General features: G+C 41.8%; 1 protein-coding gene across 6 annotated transcripts in view; it reads right to left on the reverse strand.

Annotated features, from left to right (window-relative positions):
- Positions 1-24348, reverse strand: part of slc10a7 (solute carrier family 10 member 7) — a 338969-nt gene that overhangs the window by 276307 nt on the left and 38314 nt on the right. The window contains exon 5 of one of the 6 annotated variants that reach the window (XM_078541115.1): positions 5608-5773. The exons of the other annotated variants lie outside the window; for them this stretch is intronic. Within the exon in view, the coding sequence (XP_078397241.1) occupies positions 5723-5773 (51 nt within the window). The 3' untranslated portion in view covers positions 5608-5722. Of the gene's footprint in view, positions 1-5607; positions 5774-24348 lie in introns of those variants that run through there. 6 annotated transcript variants of the gene reach the window in all.

The raw sequence follows: 24348 nt of genomic DNA on the forward strand, positions 1-24348 counted from the left end.
GAAAGATGAGCAACGCACAACGTGCCCCAAAGAAATGCTCAAAAATCTTTGATCTTCAGCCCACAGCAAATGCTGCTGTGTTCCACTGGTTGGCCTTTGGGATTCCTGAAGAACGAGACATCTGGCTACACGGTTGTTATTGGTTAACTTGTTCCCACGAGAACACAAGTAGTGACACCAGGCAGGGAGTGTCCTGGCAGGAAAAAAATTACTAGTGCATTTCAATGGATTACAGTTTGAAAATAGTCTTCATATGTCTATAGGGGGCCTTAGAGCTCTTCTCCTCTGGGGCTGCAGATTTCAGTGTAGCATCGCAGTGCACTTCAGAGGCCGTAATCAGACCCTTGCTCAATTAGGTTTTCAATTTTCTATTTCTGTACATTTTATAATTTTTTTTTATTTCTCTGACTTCACATGCACTGAGTTGTATGCATTAAAAATAACAGCACAGTAATTATATCCAACCTCTTTTTCAAAGTACTGGATATTAAATAATTATTTTAACATTTTTAAACAGTATCCTGAACACTTCTGTTGCATTTTAGTTCAGAACTTCAAATTTACCACCAGATTTTTCTTCAAAATAAGACTAATCTTTGAAATAAGGACACAAATTTATAAAATGAAGGCAATTATACTATAATGCTTCAAGGCTTGCAAAAGCAAAACTGGTTGTTGTAAAAACAAGACAAAGCATATCATCTTAATGTAAGAGTTTCCAAGATTAATAGGCAATCGTTTTTCCCAATTTGAAAATCAAAAAGCTACAGTACAAATATTTGCATATTTTGCTCATACAATCTGAAAAATATCATAGAAAATCCTTCAGGAGTCATAAATAAAGAAGCCACTAATTTTGACTGAAAGCAACTATTATAAATACCCAAGTCTTTCTGGAATGTTAATATTTAATAAGACAAAATGTTTTACATATATAGTACTTCAATAAATATTAAGAACGAGTACTGAGTTTTATTAAATACACAGGAATTATTACAAATTTGAGCATTTAACGATACCTAAAATTTCACTAGCATCAGTGAACTGCAAAATGGTTGAAAGAAAAGCATGTCAGTTAAAATCAAACAGTTCTATAATTCAAAATAAAATCTGTACCAACTTCATCTCAATAGTACAAATAAAAAGAAACCTTTAACGTATTGAAGTATTTCTAAGGTAATATCCGAAGTATAGTTCTGCTGTGTGGATGACAACACAGTCTGCAGGGGATGGATGAGCAAACTGACCATGGCATCATGGTCCAGGAAGCCACTGAAATGGGGGAGTGCAAAGGAATGTGGTAGTGATAGGATTCAGCAGAATCAGTGGAATTACTGTATTCCATGGCCCAAACAGGCATTCTGAAAGTGCTTTGCCTGCCCCGTGTCAGGGTTAAGGACACCTCACACAGCTGCAGAAGAGCTAAAAGAGGGAGGGGGAGGATCCAGTTGTCATGGTCCATATTGGGACCAAAACATTGGGGAAGTCTTGGCAAGAGTACAGGGAACTAGGGAGCAATATTAAAGAAGGAGATCCTGAAAGGTTATAATCTCAGGATTATTACCTGAGCCATGTGAAAATTGATGAAGGGATAAAGGATTAAGGGGGTGAACATGCAGCTAAAGGAGTGGTGTGGGAAAGAGAGGGCTCATGGGCATCAGTATTAGGACAGAACAGAACTGTGCCATAGTCCAGACTCCAACTGAATCAGGCTGGGATAAGAATCCAAACAGAAAGGATAAATAGGACTTTAATTACAAGGACTTTAAACTAGTAAGGGAGGGAGGGCTCAGGTGAAAAGGATGGTACATATAATAGTTTTAAAACAAGCAAATGGGAAAAAAGGTAGAGTAACAATCAGAAATCGCACTTTAGGCACCACAGGTAAAAGGAAAACTAAAAGATGTGAAGGTATTAAATGAGGAGTTATAATTAAGAAATGTGACAGTAAAATATTAGAGCAGAAGGACAGGTTAGGGGTGTGGCCCAAATAAACATCTGTCACACAAACGCATGGAGTATAGATTTACATAGGATATACAAGGCTAATTCAGCCCAACAAGTCCATGCTGGCCTTTACGCTTCATTACGTCTCCCATCTTTCCACATCAAAATCTATCATTGTAACCCTCTATTCCCCTTTCCCTCATATGATTTTCTAATTCCCTATTAAATGCATCTATACTATTCACTTCAACCACTTCCTGTGGTAGCAAGTTCTACATTTTCACTAGGCTTTGGGTAAAGATGACTCTTCTCAGTTCTCTATTGGACTTCTTGGTGACTACTTTATATTGATGGTATCTTGTTGTGCTCTTCCCCACAACAGCAAACATTCTCCCCGTCTCCTCTGTTTCAAAACCTTTCATAATTTTAAAGACCTCTATTGGTTAAACCTTAGCCTTCCTTTTCCAAGAGTAGAGATCCTGCCTGTCAATCTTTTCCTAATATGTATATTCTCGCATTTCTGGTATTATCCTTGCAAACCTTCTCTGTGCCCTCTTCAGTGCCTCTGTATCCTTTTTATCATATGGTGACCAGAACCACATTCAGTACTCTAAGTTTGGTCTAGCCAAGGCTTGATAGAGGTTTAGCATAACTTCCCTACTTTTCAATTCTATACCTCTAGAAATAAAGCCGAGTGCTTGGTTTATGTTATTTTTTGGCCTTGCTAACCTGTGGCACAACGTTTAGTGATTGATGTATTTGTACACCGAGGTCCCTCTGTTCCTTGACTCCACCTAGACTCTCACCTTCGAAGTAATAAGTAATTTCCAAAATGTATTAACTCACATTTGTCTGTGTTGAACTTCATTTGTCAATTATTTGCCCATTCTGCAAGTTTATTAATGTCCTCCTGTAAGCCACAGTGTTGCCTATCCCCTCGAATTTGGTATGATCCGCAAATTTAGAAATTGTATTTTTGATTTCAAAGTTACAATCATTAACATATATTCTAAACAGTGGTCCCCACATCTTCTGCCACTCTCAAGAACTACCCTTTACCCCCCACTCTCTGCTTTCTGCCTTGAAGCCAGGTAGCAATCCATCTGCCATTTTCCCCTGATTCCACATTCCCTGATCTTATTCATTCGTGTATTGTGGAACACCTTATCAAAGGACTTTTGAAAACCCACAAACTACATCTTCTGCATTACCATTGCTTACTCTCTCTGTTACCGCTTCAAAAAATTTAATAAGGTCAGTCAGCAAGATTTTCCCTTTTGAAATCCATCCTGACTATTCATTTTTCTTTTGTTTCTATATGTTTCTCTACTCTCTTCGTTAGTAGGGGTTCCATTATTTTTCCTACCACCGATAGTCCATAAACTAATTGGTCCATAATTCCCTGGACATGTTTTGAGCTCCGATTCTTAAATATAGGAGCTACATCAGTTATCCACCAATCCTCTGGCACTACGCCTGTTTCCAACAAATTATTAAATATGTGCAGTATTGCCTCTGCTATCTCTTCCCTTGATTCCGGACCAGAGGCTTAATCCTCCGAGTTTATTCAGTACATTCCCATTTTTTAATTTTAAAGACAAATCCCATTGCTCATCTCATCATTCAACATCATGTTTACTTGTTCCATCTCTCGGTAAATACTGAAGTGAAATAATTATTCAATATTTCTGCTCTTTCTCTATCATTACCTATGGTATTATCCAGTCTATGCCGTAATAGTCTTATTTCCATCCCAGCCTTCCTTTCTTTTAGCTGATGTAAAATATTTTACTATATTGTGTTGTGTTCCTTGATAATTTAATTTCATAATTTTGCTTTCTTCTTTGACATCTTTCTTAATCTCTTTGTATTCTCTCTGATCATGCATTCCTCTGTTGTCTATGTACTCTACTAATGCCTCTTTCCTAGCCTTCCATTGTTCCCTTATGACTTTATTCATCCTTAGAGTCTTGCTGGTTCTTAGTTTGTTCTTCTCTTTTAGCAGAATATATTTTCCTGCACTCAGTTGAACACCGTGCACAACTGTATAGGGCACTGGTGAGACAACACCTAGAGTACTGTGTACAGTTTTGGGCACCTTACTCAAGGAAGGACAAACTTGCCTTGGTAGCAATTCAGAGAAGGTTCATTAGGCTGATTCCTGGGATGAAAGGGTTGTGTTATGAGGAAAGGTTGAGCAGGCTGAACCTATGCTCATTGGAATTAAGAAGAATGAGAGGTGATCTTATTGAAATATACGATTCTGAGAGGGCTTGACAGGGTAGATGCTGAGAGGGTGTTTCCACTCATGGGGGAATCTAGAACTAGGAGCACAGTTTCAAAATAAGGGGTCTCCCATTCAAGACTGAGATGAGGAGGGATTTCTTCTCTCAGAGGGTCATTATTCTCTAGAATTCTCTTCTCCAACGAGCAATGGAGGCTAGGTCGCTGACTATATTCAAGGCTGAGTTAGATTTCTGATTGACAAGGGAGTCAAGGATTATATGGCAGGGAGTGAACAATGGCGCAGGCTCAAGCGGCTGATTGGCTTACGCTTCTGTTCCTATTTCTTATGTTCCTAAACTGTGCTGTTCTACATTATTCTTTTCCAATATTGTTCCCCTTTTTATTTTTCCAAGTTCTATTCATAGACTTTCAAAATCAGATGTTCTGGTTTCCGTCATACTTATGTCTTTTCTGTCATCATCTAAAAGTGTATTATATTCGGGTCATGATTGCCTAGATGTTCCCCTTAACTTACTTCTCTTATCTACTCTGATTCCTTCCCCATTACTAGATTCAATAGCAAATCTTCTCTTGCTGGGCTTTTTAAAAATTGGGTTAGAAAGGAGCCCTGTACACATTGTAGGAATTACATTCCCTTCTCCCCTATACCTAATACTTCTGTTCAATTAACATCAAAGAAATTGAAATCCCCATGATAATTATTCTATGTTTTGACTCAGTTCCATAAATTGCCTGCATATGGCTTCATCCAGCTCCCTTCCACTATAAGGTGGTCTGTAGACTGTACCTATTAATGTGATTGATCCTTTATTATCTTTTAGCTCTATCAATATAAAATCCATTTTTGTCTTAGTGATAACTGCATCTACTTTTTTCTAAGGAACAAATTGAATGAATTGTAAGCCCAAATTCAACTTGAAGGGTCTGGCATGGTAGCCATTACAAAGACAAAGTTGCAAGACAATCAGGACTGGGAACTAAATATGTCAAATTATAAGGTCTACAGGAAAAAAACAGGGAACTGGTAGACAGGGAGGAGTGGCCTTAATGATTGAGGGTAAAACTATGGTAAGAATATATAACGAGAGGCGAACAGGCAGTGGAAACTTTATGGGTAGAATTGAGAACTAAAGAAGAATTTAAGACTGTAATAGGAGTTGTGTATAGGCTCCCCAATAGCAGCTGTGAAATTGTAGATTGTGTAAATGCAGGGACTGGACAAGCAGGTTGCAAAAGTAGAGTGGTTTAAATAGGAGGTTTTAACTTTCATATAAATTGGAATAAGTAGACTAGCACGTGGCAGAAAGGTAGTGAATTTCTTCTGTGTGTCCAGGATAGTTATCATAACATATATATATGTTCCAGAACCAATAAATTTATTGCATTAAATTTAGGAATGAGAAATGAGTCAGATTTAGTTAATACCCAAACAGTATGTGAACATTTATCTAATAATGATTGTAATATAATGGAATTCAATGCTGAGTTTGAAAGGGAGAAACATAAAACAGCTTCTGTTTTTCTTGATTTAGGGAATGCTGACTTCAATTAGATGAGACAGGGACAGTCCACAGTAAACCTGTTAATGGATAAAACAACAGATGGTTGCTCGGGGGTGGGTGGGGGAAGGGACATGGTTTTCAAAAAAGAACTTAATATGATACAGAATCAGTTTATACCCCTAAGAGGCAAGACCTCTACAAGAGCATATCACCATGAATAACTGAAGCGTTAAGTATAACACTAAAAGTACGCAAAAATGAAAAAACACAGATCCTGGCAATTGGCAAGGATGCAAAGAATTGCAAAGGGTGACAAGCGATAATAAGAACTACAAAAAGGTAGTTTGAAAGGAAACTTGCAGGGATATACATATTTTCTAAATTACAGTTATATTAGGAAAAAGGCGCAATGAGGGCATCTTGAAAACTTATAACTGTAATATTGTCAATAAAATAAGGAAACTGCGAAAATGCTGACTAATTACTTCGCAACAGTATTCACACGAGAAGAGGTCTGTATGCCAGAAACGACAAGGAAACTAATGTTGCATCAAGGACTGGGACTCATCAAAATTAACACAAACAAAACACCTGTAATGAAGAAAATAATTACATTAAATAACGGGCTAAGCATCGCCACCTGGGCCGACCCTCCGCCAGTCCTCACCTGCTCGGTGGCATTATAGAGCCATACAGTCATAGAGGTCTACAGCACAGAAAAAGGCCCTTCGACCCATCGAGTCTGCGCCGGTCAAACAAGTACCTAACTATTCTAATCCCATTTTCCAGCACTAGGCCCATAGCCTTGTATGCCATGGAATCGCAAGTGCACATCCAAATACTTCATAGATGTTATGAGGGTATCTGCCTCTACCACCCTTTCAGGCAGTGAGTTCCAGATTCCCACCACCCACTGGGTGAAAAGATTCCTCCTCACATCTCCTCTAAACCTCCAGTCCCTTACCTTAAATCTATGCCCCCTGGTTATTGATCCCTCCACCAACAGTAAAAGTTCCTTCCTGTCTACCCTATCTACGTCCCTCATAATTTTATACACCTCAATCATGTCCCCCCTCAATCTCCTCTGCTCCAGGGAAAATAACCCCAGTCTATCCAATCTCTCCTCATAACTAAAACTCTCCAGCCCAGGCAACATCCTGGTAAATCTCCTCTGCACTCTCTCTAGTGCAATCACATCCTTCCTATAACACAGGTTCCAGAACTGCACGCAATACTCTAGCTGTGGCCTAACCAGCGTTTTATACAGTTCCAGCATAACTTCCCTGCTTTTATATTCTATGCCTTGGCTAATAAAGGCAAGTATCCCATATGCCTTCTTAACCACCTTATCTACCTGTCCTGCTACCTTAAGGGACCGGTGGACATGCGCACCAAGGCCCCTCTGATCCTCGGTACTTTCCAGGGTCCTACCATTCATCATGTATTCCCATGCCTTGTTTGTCCTGCCCAAGTGCATCACCTCACCTCACACTTACCCGGATTAAATTCCATTTGCCACTGATCAGCCCATCTGGCCAGCCCGTCTATATCCTCCTGTAATCTAAGGCTATCCTCCTCACTATTTACCACCCCACAAATTTTCATGTCATCCGCGAACTTACTGATCAACGCTCCTACATTCAAGTCTAAATCGTTTGCATATATATCACAAACAGCAAGGGACCTAACACCGATCCCTGTGGAACCACACTGGACACAGGCATCCAGTCACAAGAACACCCCTCGACCATCACCCTCTGCTTCCTGCCACTCAGCCAATTCTGGGTCCAATTTGCCAAATTGCCTTGGATCCCATGGGCTCTTACCTTCGTTAGCAGTCTCCCATGCAGGACCTTATCAAAGGCCTTGCTGAAGTCCAAGGAGACTACATCAAATGCATTGCCCTCATCTACACACCTGGTCACCTCTTCGAAAAATTTAATCAACTTGGTCAGACATGACCTCCCCTTACAAAACCATGCTGCCTATCCTTGATTAGTCCCTGCCTCTCCAAATGTAGATTAATTCTGTCCCTCAGAATTGCTTCCAATAGTTTCCCCACCACTGAGGTTAGACTGACTGGCCTGTAGTTCCCTGGTTTATCCCTTCCTCCCTTCTTGAATGACGGTACCACGTTGGCTGTCCTCCAGTCCTCTGGCACCTCTCCTGTGGCCAGAGAGGTATTGAAAATTATTGCCAGCGCCCCTGCTATCTCCTCCCTTGTCTCACTCAACAGCCTGGGATGCATTTCATCCAGGAATGGAGATTTATCTACTTTTAAGCCTGCCAGACCACTGAGAACCTCCTCCCTTTCTATGCTAATTTCTTCAATTATATCACAGTCCTTCTGCCTGATTTCCATACCCACGTCGTCCCTCTCACTTGTGAACACCGACACAAAGTATTCATTTAGAACCCTACCTACGTCTTCCGGTTCCACACACAAATTACCACTATGGTCCTAATGGGCCCTACTCTTTCCCTAGTTATCCTCTTACTCTTAATGTACTTGTAAAATAACTTTGGATTTTCCTTTATTTTACCTGCCACTGTTTTTGATGCCCCCTTTTTGCTCTCCTAATTTCCTTTTTAAGTTCTCCCCTACACATTCTATACTCCTCTAGGACTTCCGCTGTTTTGAGCCCTCCGTATCTGCCATAAGCATCCCTTTTTCTCTTTATCCAATCCTGTATATCCCTCGTCATCCTGCGTTCCCTGGATTTGTTGGTCCCACCCTTTGTCTTTACTGGAATATGTTGGCCCTATTTCCTACTTGAATGAGTCCCATTGCTCTGATGCAGATTTACCTAAAAGTAGCTGCTCCCAGTCCACTCTGGACAAATCATATCTGATCTTATTAAAATCGGCCTTCACCTAATTGAGAACTCTGATTTTTGGCCCATCATTGTCCTTTTCCATAACAACCTTGAATCTAATGGAGCTATGATCACTATATGCAAAATGCTCCCCCACTGATACCTCTATCACTTGCCCGGCTTCATTCCCTAAAATTAAGTCCAGGACCACCCCCTCTCTTGTAGGACCTTCTACGTGCTGGCTTAAAAAGCTCTCCTGGGTGCATTTTAAGAATTCCGCTCCCTCTAAACCTATCACACTATGACTAACCCAGTTAATGTTGGGGAAGTTGAAATCCCCCACTATTGCTACCCTATTATTTTTACACTTCTCTGAAATGTTCCTACATATCTGCTCTTCTATTTCTCTCTGACTGTTTGGGGGCTTATAGTACATTCCCAGCAATGTGATTGCTCCTTTTTTTGTTTTTCAATTTTACCCATCTGGCTTCATTTGAGGAGCCTTGTAAGATGTCATCCCTCCTTACTGCTGTAATTGATTCCTTGATCAATATTGCGATACCCCCCTCCTCTTTTACCTCCTTCCCTGTCTCATCTGAAGACCCTATATCCTGGAATATTGAGCTTCCAATCCTGCCCCTCTCTCAATCATGTCTCTGTGACAGTAATGACATCATACTTCCATGTGTTAATTTGTGCCCTCAACTCATCTGCCTTATTCATCAGACTCCTTGCATTAAAATAAATACCATCCAACCTTGCCAAACTCCCTTGTGGCTTAACCAGCCTATAATTTCTATGCTTTCCGGACTCACTTGCTCGCTCTTCTATATTTGGCCGTGCATCTCCCCATGCTGAACCTCCTCTCAGGATCCCATCCCCCTGCCAAGTTAGTTTAAACCCTCCACAACAGCGCTAGCAATCCTCTGGTTTACCACTATTCTTTGCCACGTTGCATGTTTTTTCTTTCAATTTGATACCATCCCTAACTTCCTTGCTTAACCATGGCTGGTTTACCCCCTTCCTAGAATCCTTCTTCCTCACTGGGATATCTTTTGTTGTGAGTCATGAACTATTTTCTTTAACATCTGCCATTGTTCATCAACCATCTTTTCTGCTAAACTGCTTTCCCAGTCCACTTCAGCCAACTCTGCCCGCATCCATTGTAATTACCCTTATTTAAGTTTAGCACGGTTGTTTCCGACCCAAGTTTCTCACACTCAAACTGAATGCTAAATTCTACCATGTTATGGTCACTGTTTCCCAGGGGATCTTTTACTCTGAGGTCATTTATTAAACCTGCCTCAACTTAAAATGTCACAGATACAGAAAATAATTTAAAAGGCTAATGGAATTATGGCCTTGATACAGAATTATAGAATGGCTGCAACACAAAAGGTGGCCATTCACCCCATCATGTCTGTGCCTCTCTCTACAAGAGCAAATCTGCAAGTCGTACTCACTAGCCTTTTCCTCATAGTCCTGAGATTATTTTCTCTTCAGGTGCTTATCCAATTCTCTTCTGAAATCCAAGGCTGAATCTGCTGCCACCACATTTTCAGGCTGTACATTCCAGATCTTAACCACTCATTGTGTAAAAAGGATTTTCATGTCACCTTTGGTTCTTTTACTGTTCACCTTAAATCAATATTTTCTGGTTCTCAACCCTTGCGCCAATGGAAAGAGTTTCTCCCCATCTGCTCTGACCAGGCCCTCATTGTTTTGAACCTCAATCAAATTTCCTCTCAAACTTCTCTTGAAGCAGAAAAAAACCCCTGCTTTTCCAATCTATTCAAGTAATTAAAATCCCTCATCCCTGGAATCCTTCTCGTAAATTTTTCCTGCACACTAATGCCTTCACATGCTTCCTAAAGTGTGGTACACAAAATTGGACATAAATCTTTAGTTCAGGCTGAGCCAGTGTCTTATAAAGGTTCACCATAACTCCCTTGTTTTTGTACTCTATGCCTTGATTTATAAAGCCTTATTTATTACTTTCGCAATTTGCCCACAAACCTCCAACAATTTGTACACACACACCTCCTTGTCTTTCTGCTTCTGTACCCCCTTTAGAATTAGTTGCTTGGTAGCACAGAACTTGAGTATTGCTCAAAAAAGAGATATGCTGTTGAAGCTTTTCGTCTTGAACTCATTAGGACAGATTCGCAAGAATACCAAATCTCAAAGGGAACAACAATTTATACTGCATTACAAGAGGGTGCTGTCAACTAAGCTAAAGCTTGGGGACAGCCATTCCCTGGTTCATTCCCCACAGCAATGCCAATCAGGGTCAACTATCCTGGTTTGAATTTAAACAAAAGCTTGGCAGTTAGCTGTTCCTTGGTGTATTCTCTATGACAACGCTTCTACCAAACAATCATCACCCTCTTCTCATGCAGTATAAATTGTTGTCCCCTTTGAGATTTAGTATTTTTACAAATCTGTCCTGATGAGTACACGATGAAAAGCTCTGAAAGCATGTATCTTTTTTCAGCAATACTCTTTAGAATTATATCATTCATTTTATATTGCCTATCCTTGTTCTTCTCAGCAAAATCACTTCACACTTCGGTGCATCAAATTCCATCTGCCATAGGTCCATCCATTCTACCAGCCTATGTCTTTTTGAAGTCTTATCACTTTTCTCCTCACAATTCACACTTCCAAATTCAGTGTCATCTGAGGACTGGAATACAATAAGATAGAAGTCATGCTTCAGCCATACAAAGCCCTGATTACAACGCACCTAGAGTATTTTATAGGAAGAATATTGGCCTTGGAGGGACTGCAAGCCTAGGTTTACCAGAAGTTTCCTCAGTCAAAGGGTTGTGAATATTTAGAATTCTCTAGTCCAGAGGTCTATGGATGCTCCGTCATTGAATATATTTAACGCTGGGGTTGACAGATTTTTGGGGTCTCAGAGAATTAAGGGATATGAGGAGCAGGCGGGAAAATAGAGTTGAAGCCCAACCTCAGCCACGATTGTATTGAATGGCACAGCAAGCTTGATAGGCCGTGCTGTCTACTCCTGCTTCTATTTCTTATGTTCTTACGTAATGATATCTGGATTCCAAGGGTTAAATAATGAGGAGAAATTACATAAGTGAGCGTTGTATTCCCTGTTGACAGCAAGTCTGATGGGGGCATGGATTAGCACCCAGCAAACTCAGGAGTGTATGATGTGCCCATCAGTGGCTTTTTAACACAACCACTGTATTAACATACCATTTCAGGGTTTTCTGACAAATTAGCATCAGTGGGCGTGAGTGATACCAACATTCATGATATGACTTAAACACCATATTTAAAGGAAAATTCCAAACATGCAAGTTAAAGCACTTGGAGGTTGGAACAAGAGATGAAAGAATTGTTGTCATGAAAGATAGAAGGTCAAAGGCTGCTTCAGTAATGGTTCCTTCGTGCTTTTGAGGACTCTAAGGGCATGCTGTTTATACGATCTGTCAGTGGTTGGGACATATGTCCTACATATCTGCCATCGCACTGAAATTCATATGCCACATTACTCATTTCATTCTTCTTTTAACTTATGATCCTTAACTTCCCTGTTAAGCAGTGAATGGATCTTTCTTGTTGGGTTTTTGTTTTTCAATGGAATATTGTTGAACATTTTGAATTGTTTCTTTTTAAATTTATTTACCCAGATACCTTTTAGTCTATTTACCCAATCAACCTTAGCCATCTCTCCCATCATGCCTTTGTAATTGGCTCTGTTTTAAGTTTAAGATTCTTGCTTGGGACTGCAGTATGCTACTTTCAAACTTAATATGGAATTCAATTGTATTATGATCACTTTTTCCCAGCAGATGAGATTACTAACTAACCCTGCCTCATTCCACAGTAGTCGATCTAAAATACATTTATCTCTATTCAGTTCTACAACGTACAATTCCAAGGAACTGGCATGAAAGCATTCTATAAATTCATCTTCCAAACCACCTTTGCCAATGTGATTTGTCCAGTCTACATGAAGATGAAAGTCATTTCAGTCATTACAGGGCCCTTGTTATAAGCTCCAATTATTTATTGTTTAATGCTCTGTCCAATTGTTTAACTACTGTTAGGGGGCCTATAACTACTCCCACCAATGTTTACTCACCTACTCACCTTTGTTATTCCTGACCTCCACCCATACTGATCATGCTTCCTGATCTTCTGAACCAAGATCTTTTCTCACTCATGTAATCCTTAACTGTCTGGGCTACTCTTATTTTTCCATTCTGTCTGTCTTTTCAAAATATATATATATATATATATGTGTGTATGTGTAAGTGGTGTAGGTACACCCAGAGTGCTGTTAGGAAGGGAATTCTAGGATTTTGACCCAGTGACAGTGAAGGAACAGCGATATAGCTCCAAGTCAGGATGGTGAGACACTTGGAGGGAAATTGGCAGGTGGTGGTGTTCCCATGCATCTGCTGCCCTTGTCCTTCTCGGTGGTAGAATTTACAGGTTTAGAAGTGCTGTCGAAGAAGACTTGGTGCGTTGCTGCAGTGCATCTTGTAGATGGTACACATTGCTGCCACTGTACATCAGTGGTGGAGGGAATGAATGTTTACTGAGGTGGATGGGGTGCCAATCAAGTAGACTGCTTTGTCCTGGATGGTATCGAGCTTCTTGCATGTTGTTGGAGTTGCACTCACCCAGGCAAGTGGAAAGTATCCCATCACACTCCTGACTTGAGTCTTGAAGATGGTGGACAGGCTTTGGGAGTCAGGAAGTGAGTTACTCTCTGCAGAATTCCCAGCTTCTGGCCTGCACTTGTAGCCGCAGTATTTACATGGTTGGTCCATTTCAGTTTCTGGTCATTGGAATCCCCAGGATGTTGATAATGGGGGATTCAGTGATGGCAATGCCACTGAATGTCAAGGAGAGATGGTTGGATTCTCTCTTGTTGGATAAAAACAAAAAACTACTGCGGACGCTGGAAATCCAACCTGCTGAGTTTTTCCAGGTAATTCTGTTTTTGTTCTCTCTTGTTGGAGATGATCACTTGTCTGGCGCAAACGTTGCTTGCACTTATCAGGCCAAGCCTGAATATTGTCCAGGCCTTGCTGCATAGGGGCACAGACTGCTTGAGTGTCTGAAGAGTCATGAATGATGCTGAACATTAATCCGCGAACATCCCCAATTCTGACCTTACGATGGAGGGAAGGTCATTGCTGAAACAGCTGAAGATGGTTGGGCCAAGGACACTACCCTTAGGAACTCCTGCAGCGATGTACCGGAACTGAGATGATTGGCCTCCAACAACTACAAACGTCTTCCTCTGTGCTAAGTATGACTCCAACCAGTGGAGCGTCTTCCCCCTGATTCTCATTGCCTCCAGTTTTGCTCGGGTTCCTTGATGCCACATTCGGTCAAATGCGGCCTTGGTGTCAAGGGCAGTCACTGTCACCTCACCTCTGGAGTTCAGTTCTTTTGTCCATGTTTGGACCAAGACTGTAATGAGGTCAGAAGCAGAGTGGCCCTGGCGGGACCCAACTGAGCATCAGTGAGGTTATTGCTGAGTAACACTGTTGGTGACCCCTTCCATCACTGCTGATGATCAAGAGTAGACTGAAGGGGTGGTAATTGGTTGGGTTGGATTTGTCCTGTTTTTTATGGACAGGGGATACCTGGGCAATTTCCCACATTGCCAGATAGATGCCAGTGTTGTAGCTGTAATGGAACAGCTTCGCTCGGGGCATGGTTAGTTCTGGAGCACAAGTCTTCAGTACTATTGCCGGAATGTTGTCAGGGCCCATAGCCTTTGCAGTATCCAGTGCCTTCAGCCATTTCTTGATATCACGTGGAGTGAATCGAATTAGCTGAAGACTGGCATCTGTGATGCTGGGGCCCTCAGGAGAAGGCTGAGATGGATCATCCATCCACTTAGCACTTCTGGCTGAAGATGGCTGCAAATGCTTCAGCCTTATCTTTTGCACTGATAGGCTGGGCTCCCCCTTCATTGAGGATGGGAATATTTGTGGAGCCTCCTCCTCCAGTTGGTTGTTTAATTATCCAAAACCATTCACCACCAGATGTGGCAGGATTGCAGAGCTCAGATCTGATCTGTTGGTTGTGAGATCGCTTGGCTCTGTCTATCACTTGCTGCTTCCACTGTTTGGCATGCAAGTAGTCCTGTGTTGTAGCTTCACCAGGTTGACACTTCATCTTTAGGTATGTCTGGTGCTGCTCCTGATATTCCCTCCTACATTCTTCATTGAACCAGTGTTGATCCTCCAGCTGGATGGTAATGGTAGAGTTGGGGATATACCAGACTATGAGGTTACAGATTGTGGTTGTATATAATTCTGCTGCTGCTGATGGCCCACAAGACCTCATGGATGCCCAGTTTTGAGTTGCTAGATCTGTTCGAATCTATCCCATTTAGCATGTAAGTAGTGCCACACAACACAATGGAGGGTATCCTTAATGTGAAGACATGACTTTGTCTCCACAAGAACAGTGTGGTGGTAACTCCCTCCAATACTGTCCATGTCTCTGCAATGACAGTTAGAACTAAACCATTTATGTCTATTTACGCCACTAGTTCACCTATCTTATTGCAAACACATCACACATTCAGATAAAGAATCTTTCATTTTTTTTTTACAACTATTATTTACATTGGCCTTATTCACTGATGCACAATTACCATTAAACGCCAGAGCCCCATGAATCATCTTCTCTCATACCCTCTTCGAGCCCATTCTCTAATCAACTTGATGTCAATTTATTTATTCATTCTTTAATGAGATGCAGGCATCACTGGCAAGCGATGTCCTTGAACTGAGTGGCTTGATAGGCCGTTTGAGAGGGAAGTTAAGAGTCAACCACATTATTGTGGATCGAGAGCCACATGTAGGCCAAACCAGATAAGGATGGCATATTTCATTCCCTAAAGGACATTAGTGAACCTGATGGGTTTTTAAGACAATCGGTAACAGTTTCATGGTCAACATTACTGAGACTAGCTTTCAATTCCAGATTTTATAATTTTTTGCCGTGGTGAGATTCGAACCTATGTCCCCAGAGAATTAACCTGGGCCTCTGAATTAATAAATTCCAGTGACATTGCCACAATGCCACCATCTGCTCTCTGTGGTCCTGGTCACAATTCAGAGATTATGACCTTTAAGGTTCTGTGTTTTAATCTGGACTCTTAACTCCTCAAACTCCTTCTCATTCCTTTTTCTATCTATGTCAATGTTTCTTACATGGATTATGACAACTGGATCGTACCTCTTCCACTCCAAATTCATCTTCAGCCATGAGGAAATGTCTAACCCTGAACTGGGCAGGCAACACAATTTCACGGTCATAGAATTCCTGGTCGCAGTGCAGAGAGCAGTACCTATCCATGACTATGCTGTTCTGACCACTAACACATTCCGTTTCACTCCTCCCACTTGAATGGCTTCCTGCACCATGTTACTATGGGCAGTTTACCCATCTACTCTGCAGTCCTTGTGCTTAACCACATGGGTAGCAAGTACCTTGTGCTTGTTAGTCCAAGTCAAGGGCTGAAGTTCCATCAATACATGCTGGCTGTTCATATCTGCTTGACTCACAGTCACAACCACCTGTCTCTGACCAACTCTAACATTCTACTTGGCTTAACAGGTAAGATTACCTCCCAGAACAAGGTGTCCAGGTATTTCTTCTCCTCCCCGACTCCCCATGATGTCTGCGACTCGGACTCCAGCTTAGCAACTCTAAGCAGAAGTTGCTCAAGCTGCAGATACTTAGTGGTTGTCTGGGACTGCAATGCACTCCACAAACTTCCACATGTTACAGTCACAGCACACCATCTGCCCTGTTATATCTGTCAAACTTATTTATTTCATTACTTAACTAAGTTAGTTAGTAGCAAGCTAAAGTAATAGCAAGTTAAAGTCTCCTAGCTTGGAGATAAAGGGAAAATATTCACCAGCTATTGCAGGTAAAACAAAAGAATAAAAAGCAGCACCTCCTTCTCCCTCTGCACCAAATTTCCATCTGCACCAAATTCCTGCCTTAACACTCAGTTCATAAAACACTCCGTTCACAAGGCACTCTGTGCTTCCCCACTCAACAAGTGCAAAGAGCTCCTGAACTTCTTTGTCACAAAGACTGAGGCCAACCGTTCAGCAGCATCCGCTTCCCTCACTTTCCCTAGTCCACTGGCCAAACCTCCCCTAACATTCACCCTTGTCCTCGCCCTTAACTCACATATTTCTCACCTATCTCCACACTCTGAGCCAATCTTGTCCAAGACCCACCGTCTGCTCCTTTGACCCTATTCCCGTCAAACTGCGGACCACCCAGCTTTTCTTCCTAATCTCCATGTTAACTGACGTTGATGACAAGGATAGATCCGTGGAGTGCCCCAAGGATCTATCCTTGGACCCTTCCTATTTCTCAACTTCATGCAGCCCCACGAGGATATCAACTCAATATTAGGAAGACTAAAGCCACTGCCTTTAGTCCCCACTACAAACTCCGTTCCAGAGCCACCAATTCCATTCCTCTCCTCATTCATTTCTGACCCCAAGATGAACTTCCAACCACATGTCTGCTCCAGCACCAAGAGCACCCACTTTCACCTCCACAACATAACCTGGCTCCACCCCTACCTCAGCCCACCTGCTGCCTTCATCCATGCCTTTGTTACCGCTAGACTTGGCTATTCCAATGCTCTCCTGGCCAGCCTCCCAATTTCAACCCTACATAAACTTGGGCTCAGCCTAAACTCTGTTACTTGGAACCCAACTTGTACCAACTCCAGTTCACTCATCCCCTCTGTGCTCATTCGCCTACATTGGCACCCTGCCTCTATTTAAACTAATCAGCTCTAAAGAAGAGTCATAAGGACTCGAAACATTAACTGTGCTTTTTTTCTCTCCACTAATGCTGTTAGGCCGGCTGAGTTTTTCCTGCTTTTCTGTTTTTGTTTAAAATAATCACCCTTGTTTTCAAATCTCTCCATGGCTTCACCCTTTCCTATTTCAGTAACCTCCTGCAACCCTATGAGATCTCTGGGCTCTTCCAATTCTGGCCCCAATTTTCATAATTCTACCATTGACAACCGTGCCTTCAGCTGCTTAGATTCTAATATGTGGAATTCCCAACCTAAGCATTTCTGCCTCAGTCTCTTCCAATAAAACACTCCTTAAAACCTACCTCTTACCAAGATTTTGGTCATCTGTCCTACCATCTCAAGTCGCTAGGAGTCAAATTTTGTTTGATAATGGTCCTGTGAAGTACCTCAGGAAGTTCTAATACATTGAAGACACAGTATCAATGCAAGTTGCTGTTGTAAATGTAGCATATTCCACTAATGCTGTTAGGCCTGCTGAGTTTTTCCTGCATTTTCTGTTTTTGTTTAAAATAATCACCCTTGTTTTCAAATCTCTCCATGGGTTCACCCTTCCCTATTCCGGTAACCTCCTGCAACCCTACAAGATCTCTGGGCTCTTCCAATTCTGGCCCCAATTTTCATAATTCTAAAAAAGGACTAAAACTAAAAAAGAAATAAGGAGGGAGAAGATTAAATATGAGGGTAAACTAGCCAGTAATATAAAATAAGATTGCATGAGTTTTTTTAGATATATAAAGGGTAGGAGAGGCAAAAGTGGACATTGGGCTGCTGGAAAATGACGCTGGAGAAGTAGTAGTGGGGAACAAAGAAATGGCGGAGGAACTGAATAGGTACTTTGCATCAGTCTTCACAGTGGAAGACACGAGTGACATCTCCAAAGTTCATGAGAGTCGGGGGGCAGAGGTGAGTATGGTGGCCATTACCAAGGAGAAGGTGCTAGGAAAACTGAAAGGTCTGAAGATGGATAAATCACTTGGACCAGATGGATTGCACCGCAGAGTTCTGAAGGAGATAGCTGAAGAGATAGTGGAGGCGTTAGTGGTGATCTTTCAGGAATCACTGGAGTCAGGGAGGGTCCCAGAGGACTGGAAAATCGCAAATGTAACCCTCCTGTTTAAGAAGGGAGTGAGGTGAAAGACGGGAAATTTCAGGCCGATTAGCCTGACCTCGGTCGTTGGTAAGATTTTACAGTCCATTATTAAGGATGAGATTTCAGAATACTTGGAAGTGCATGGTAAAATAGGGCAAAGTCAGCATGGTTTCATCAATGGGAGGTCATGCCTGACAAATCTGTTAGAATTCTTTGAGGAGGTAACAAGTAGGTTAGACAAAGGAGAGCCAATGGATGTTATCTACTTGGACTTCCAGAAGGCCTTTGACAAGGTGCCGCACAGGAGGCTGCTCAGTAAGATAAGAGCCCATGGTGTCAGAGGCAAGGTACTAGCATGGATAGAAGATTGGCTGTCTGGCAGGAGGCAGAGAGTGGGGATAAGGGGGTCCTTCTCAGGATGGCGGCCGCTGACTAGTGGAGTTCCGCAGGGGTCAGTGTCGGGACCACAACTTTTCACTTTATACATTAATGATCTAGGTGAAGGAACTAAGGGCATCCTGGCTAAATTTGCAGTTGATACAAAGATAGGTGGAGGGACAGGTAGTGTTGAGGAGGAGGGGAGGCTGCAGGAGGATTTGGACAGGTTAGGAGAATGGGCAAAGAAGTGGTAGATGGAATACAACGTGGGGAAGTGTGAGGTCACCATACCAGTGTTTGGTAGGAAGAATAAAGGCATAGACTATTTTCTAAATGGCGAGAGTTCAGAAATCTGGAGTGCAAAGGGACTTGGGAGTCCTAGTCCAGGATTCTCTTAAGGTTAACTTGCAGGTTGAGTCGGTAGTTAGGAAGGCAAATGCAATGTTGGCATTTATTTCGCGAGGACTAGAATATAAAAGCAGGGATGTGCTGCTGAGGCTTTATAAGGCTCTGGTCAGACCACATTTAGAATATTGTGAGCAATTTTGGGCCCCGTATCTCAGGAAGGATGTTCTGGCCCTGGAGAGGGTCCAGAGGAGGTTCACGAGAACTATTCCAGGAATGAAAGGCTTAACATATGAGGAACGTTTGAGGACTCTGGGTCTATACTCGATGGAGTTTAGAAGGATGAGGGGGGATCTGATTGAAACATACAGAATATTGAAAGGCCTGGATGGAGTGGACATGGGGAAGATGTTTCCATTAGTAGGAGAGGCTAGGACCCGAGGGCACAGCCTCAGAGTAAAGGGAAGACCTTTTAGAACAGAGATGAGGAGAAGCTTCTTTAGCCAGAGAGTGGTGAATCTATGGAATTCATTGCCACAGAAGGCTGTGGAGGCCAGGTCATTGAGTGTATTTAAGACCGAGATAGATAGGTTCTTGATTGGTAAGGGGATCAAAGGTTACGGGGAGAAGGCTGGAGAATGGGGTTGAGAAACTTATCAGCCATGATTGAATGGCGGAGCAGACTCGATGGGTCGAATGGCCTAATTTCTGCTCCTATGTCTTATGGTCTTATTGATTGAAGAAACCTTCTCTGATTTCCTCGTCCTTATTTTATCCCAAGTCCACACGTGAACAGATTCAACTAATAGGTTGACAAATAAATAATTGAACCAGTCACCAGGGACTCTGTTTTGTTTATCCATAAAGATATTCAGGCCTCAATCACCAAAAGGCTATATCTGAACACTTGCTCATCTCCTTTTCCAACCAAGTCCACTACCCTCTCCAACCACTTCTGAAAAGAAAATTCAACTCAACCTCCCTTCCAAATTGACTCTCAAACTTCTCACTCCTCTTGGCCTTCATCTGTTGTGGTTTCTTTACTGCTATTCAACCTCTCCCTTGCCTCTGTTCTAACGCCACAAAACCTTGACTGTTTCCTATCCCTGCTATTTCCTCAACCTTTCCTCCCTTATCTTGAATACATAACTTAATTGGCATAACCAATCTCATCACCAAATTTGGCCTGACCAGGTCAGCCATTGTCCTGCCTCGGCTATATTATCCTGCTACTCTAAGATCATCCTGGAAGGTAAAGGCACCCCAATGTTCCTTTTCTCCACTACAAACTGCATCCTTAAACAGCATGCCCCAATCCACTCCATCCTCACCTCTAATGCCAATTACAAAGAGCTTGTGAAGATCTTTGTCTTTAATATTACATTCATTAATGTACATTCACTCATGCAGCTCCTTTTCCCCCTTCCATCCACCCCCTATAATTTCCACCCCCATCACTCTGCACTCTCTCTCCCATCTTCTTTCCCCAACACAATTCAAGTTTCGTTCCAAATCATTAAACTCCACCTTCTGGCTTTATGCTTGCTGACATCGTTAATGGCTCTCTTTACTGAGGTGCCTCAGCACTTCCTTTTAAAAGCTCTATCATTACTCCCTATCATCAAAAGGCCTTCCCTTGACCCATTCTCTAAAATTACATCCTTTACTTGCCTCCAAGATCATTGAATGAATCATTGCCTTCAGCCTTTTTTCTCCCAAAACTTGCTTTTTAAATGTCTTCACTCCAGCCTCTGCCCTGCACCCATCATAGAGCCAAATTAGTAAATAAAGTAAGTAAAACAGATAAAGAGCAATGCTCAGGAATCGGAGGAAGAGTTACAAGAGGTGAACAAAAGCATTGTTGAAAAGGTGGGTTTCAAGAAAGCTTTTAAAAGCAAAGGCAGATGTCAAAGCACTTAGGAAAGAAGTTTCAGAACGTAACTGAAAGCTCTGCCGCCAGGGATAGGTTGAGAAGGAGGAATGCACAAAGGCTAGAGTTAGAGAATAAGGGTGTGGGAGAGGATAGATATAGCTGGAAAAAGTTTCTGAGATACACTGGGTGAAGCTGTGATGCAATTTGAAGATGACAGTACAGGTTTTATGTTCAATGCACAGGGGGCAGGGTGCCAAAGTAGGTTAATGAAAATATCCTCTATGACTCTGACTACAGTTCATCTCTCCTTTTCCTCTCTGCAGTGTTTGATATGGTCAATCATACCACCCTGCCTATTTACCTCTCTCCTGGTTCCATTCCTAACTACCTGAAAGCAAATAGCTCATATTCAGTGCATCCAGCTCTGCTGTTCTTCAAGTATCAATACTTCACTTTCTTTCTCTCTACATGGTCCCACGCAGCATCAAGAGCAGGAGCAACAGCAAGAACAGGAGTAGAGGCAAGACACGGAGAGAAAATGAGCAACAAACTGAGCCCCGAGAGCAGAGTCAGGAGCGCAGGACCAGAGTCAAGACATGGGGATAAAAGGAACAGTGACCTGAGGGCCGAGAGCATTGTTGGGAGTGGGGCCAGAGGCGGGACACGGGGATGAAAGAAGCAGCGGAGGAAAAACTTAAAGAAAATCAGGAAGTGATTTCACAGGGTCAGCAGGTAGGTGATTGGCTGACGCGTAATGCAGCAATTATTTGCCTCTCTAAGCGAGGGTTTTGTTTAAACTAAAAGCTGCAGAAATCTATAACTTCACTAAATTAATAACTTAACGAACTAGACTAATCAACATCTACAAATAATTGTTTCAGAAAATTAACTGAATTTATTCAGGTGTATCATTAAACAAATAAAGAAAAATGACAAGAGATGACATGGCAGACTATGTGTTGGGACCAGAGTATTTAAAAGTTTGTGGAAAGTGAGACAGTCACTCCAGCTTAGAGTCATTCGTATAACTGGAACATAATCACATCTGAGGGGAAAGCACAGGTTCAGGAAAAGTGGGTGTGACTATTAGGAAGCAGGGATTTATGAGAATGATTGAGCAACACTGGTCCTGTCCAACAGGTATGGCGTACAGGTTAACTGAATGAACAAGGCAAAAGACTGTGGCAGGCCAGCCACAATGCAAACTAAAGCATAGTGGCTCAGGAGACAGTCCAAGCAGGGTCAAGAGCAGATTAGAAGTGTTGTAGTGATAGGGGATTCCATAATTTGGGAAAAGGTAGCATCCTCTGTAGCCAGGAACAAGAATCCCAAAAACCTATGAGATGCCAGGGTAAGGGATCTCTCATGGTGGCTGGAGACAAATTTGGAAAGAGAGGGGGATAATCCAGTTGCCATGGCCCATGTCAGAACAAACAACCCAAGTAGGAACAGGGAGGCGGAGCACTGAGGCAATATCATGAGTTAGGTAATAAATTAGAAAGCAGGACCTCGAGAGTAATTATCTCTGATTATTGCCCAAGCCATGTGCAAATTCACGTAGAAACAAACAGTCAGATCAGGAGAATTAACACCTTTCTAAAGAGCTGGTGTGAGAACGAGGAGTTCCTTTTCATGGGGCAACTACACCATAATTGGAACAGGATGGAAACAAAATTTTGAAGGAGCATAAAACAAAATAGTAAAATATTTTACAAGCACTAACAAATAAAGGAAAAGTCAGAATAGGAATACGACAACTTAATGACAGACAGGATAACATCGCAGGCAACAATAAGAAATGACGGAAATATTAAATAATTACTTTGCTTCATTATTTACCAGGGAAATGGGATACTTGGACATGGATGGTGAAATTAGAAATGAGATAACTGCATTTAAAATAAAACAAGGTGAAATATTAAATAAATCAAATTTAAAGAGGATAAATGTCCGAGTCTGAACAGATTACATATGGACATAAAAGAATCCAGGGAAGAAACAACACAATTTTAGTAATTCATTAGAGAAAGGTGTAGTGCCCAACACTGGTGGATAGCTACCATTAAACCTATATTTAAGAAGGGACATAGAACATATCGAAGGAACTATAGACCAGTCAATTTAACATCAGTGGCAGGAAAAATAACAGAATCCATACTAAAGGAGAGAAGAGGAGAACATCTAGGAACTAAAAATATAATAATGAATAGTCAGCATAGATTCCAAAAGGGAAAGTCTTGCTTTATCAACCTCGATTAATCTTTTGAAGAGTAATGAAGTGGGAGATAGTCAATGCAACAAATGACCAGATATTAACAAACCTGTAGAATTGACATATAATTGGAAAATTAACTTCAACATAGATAAATGTGAGGCATTAAATTTTGGCAAGAAAAATAAGGAGGTTACACATTACTTAGAAAATAATTTAAATGTGGTAGAACAGCAAAGGGATCAGGGAGTACAAATACACAAATCACTAAATGTATCGACACAGTTTAACAAGGCCATACAAAAAAGCAAACCGAGATGCACCAGTTGATGGTGACAGTTAACTGTCAGCATCGTTTGAAATTTAAACCAGGCAGCTTGACCCTGATTGGTCAAGGCATTGCCCTGAAGAATGTGTCAGTGAATGGCTGTCACTTATTTGTTTAGCTGAAACAGATGCAATGTGCTTACATGTTCTTTCTGCAAAGGGCAGGGTCCTGCGTATTAATATACGTAGCTTCCAGTACACGCAAATGTGCCACACTGCAGCCTGCACCTTCCCTATTGCGAACAGTGGCTGGGACATGCTGTTATCGGCATGTCTTATTGGCAACCTTGTAAATGGGGCCCGAGCCATTTGCTCACCATGCAAACTTGATGCTGAAATAGGGTGCATCGAAGGTGTTCTGCAGGATAATGGCTACCTTAATCAGATCATTTTGCGCTGTATAGCATGCAAACTTACGAACGGGCCTAAGGCCATCATTTTCGGCCCTGAAAAGTGCTCAGTCTACGTCATATTGGCTTGGAAGGGCAAAGTATCCCAAACTGTCAGTCACCATCAACTGGTGCATTCTCAATGGCAATGCCTGTACCAATCAATGCCAACCAATCAGCACCCTCTTCTCATACAGTATAAATTGTTGTTTTCCCCTTATATTGGTATTCTTGCAAAGTGTCCGAATGAGTGCAAGACAAAAGCTTCGACATGTCTCTTTTTTTCCAATAATAATTAGACTACAAGGAATGGCATTAGAGAAGCGCATTTTCTAGGTAAAGGATATTAGAAAAGTGCA

The sequence above is a fragment of the Cetorhinus maximus genome, chromosome 1 (assembly GCF_964194155.1).
Source record: "Cetorhinus maximus chromosome 1, sCetMax3.hap1.1, whole genome shotgun sequence".
NCBI classification, from domain to species: Eukaryota; Metazoa; Chordata; class Chondrichthyes; order Lamniformes; family Cetorhinidae; genus Cetorhinus; species Cetorhinus maximus.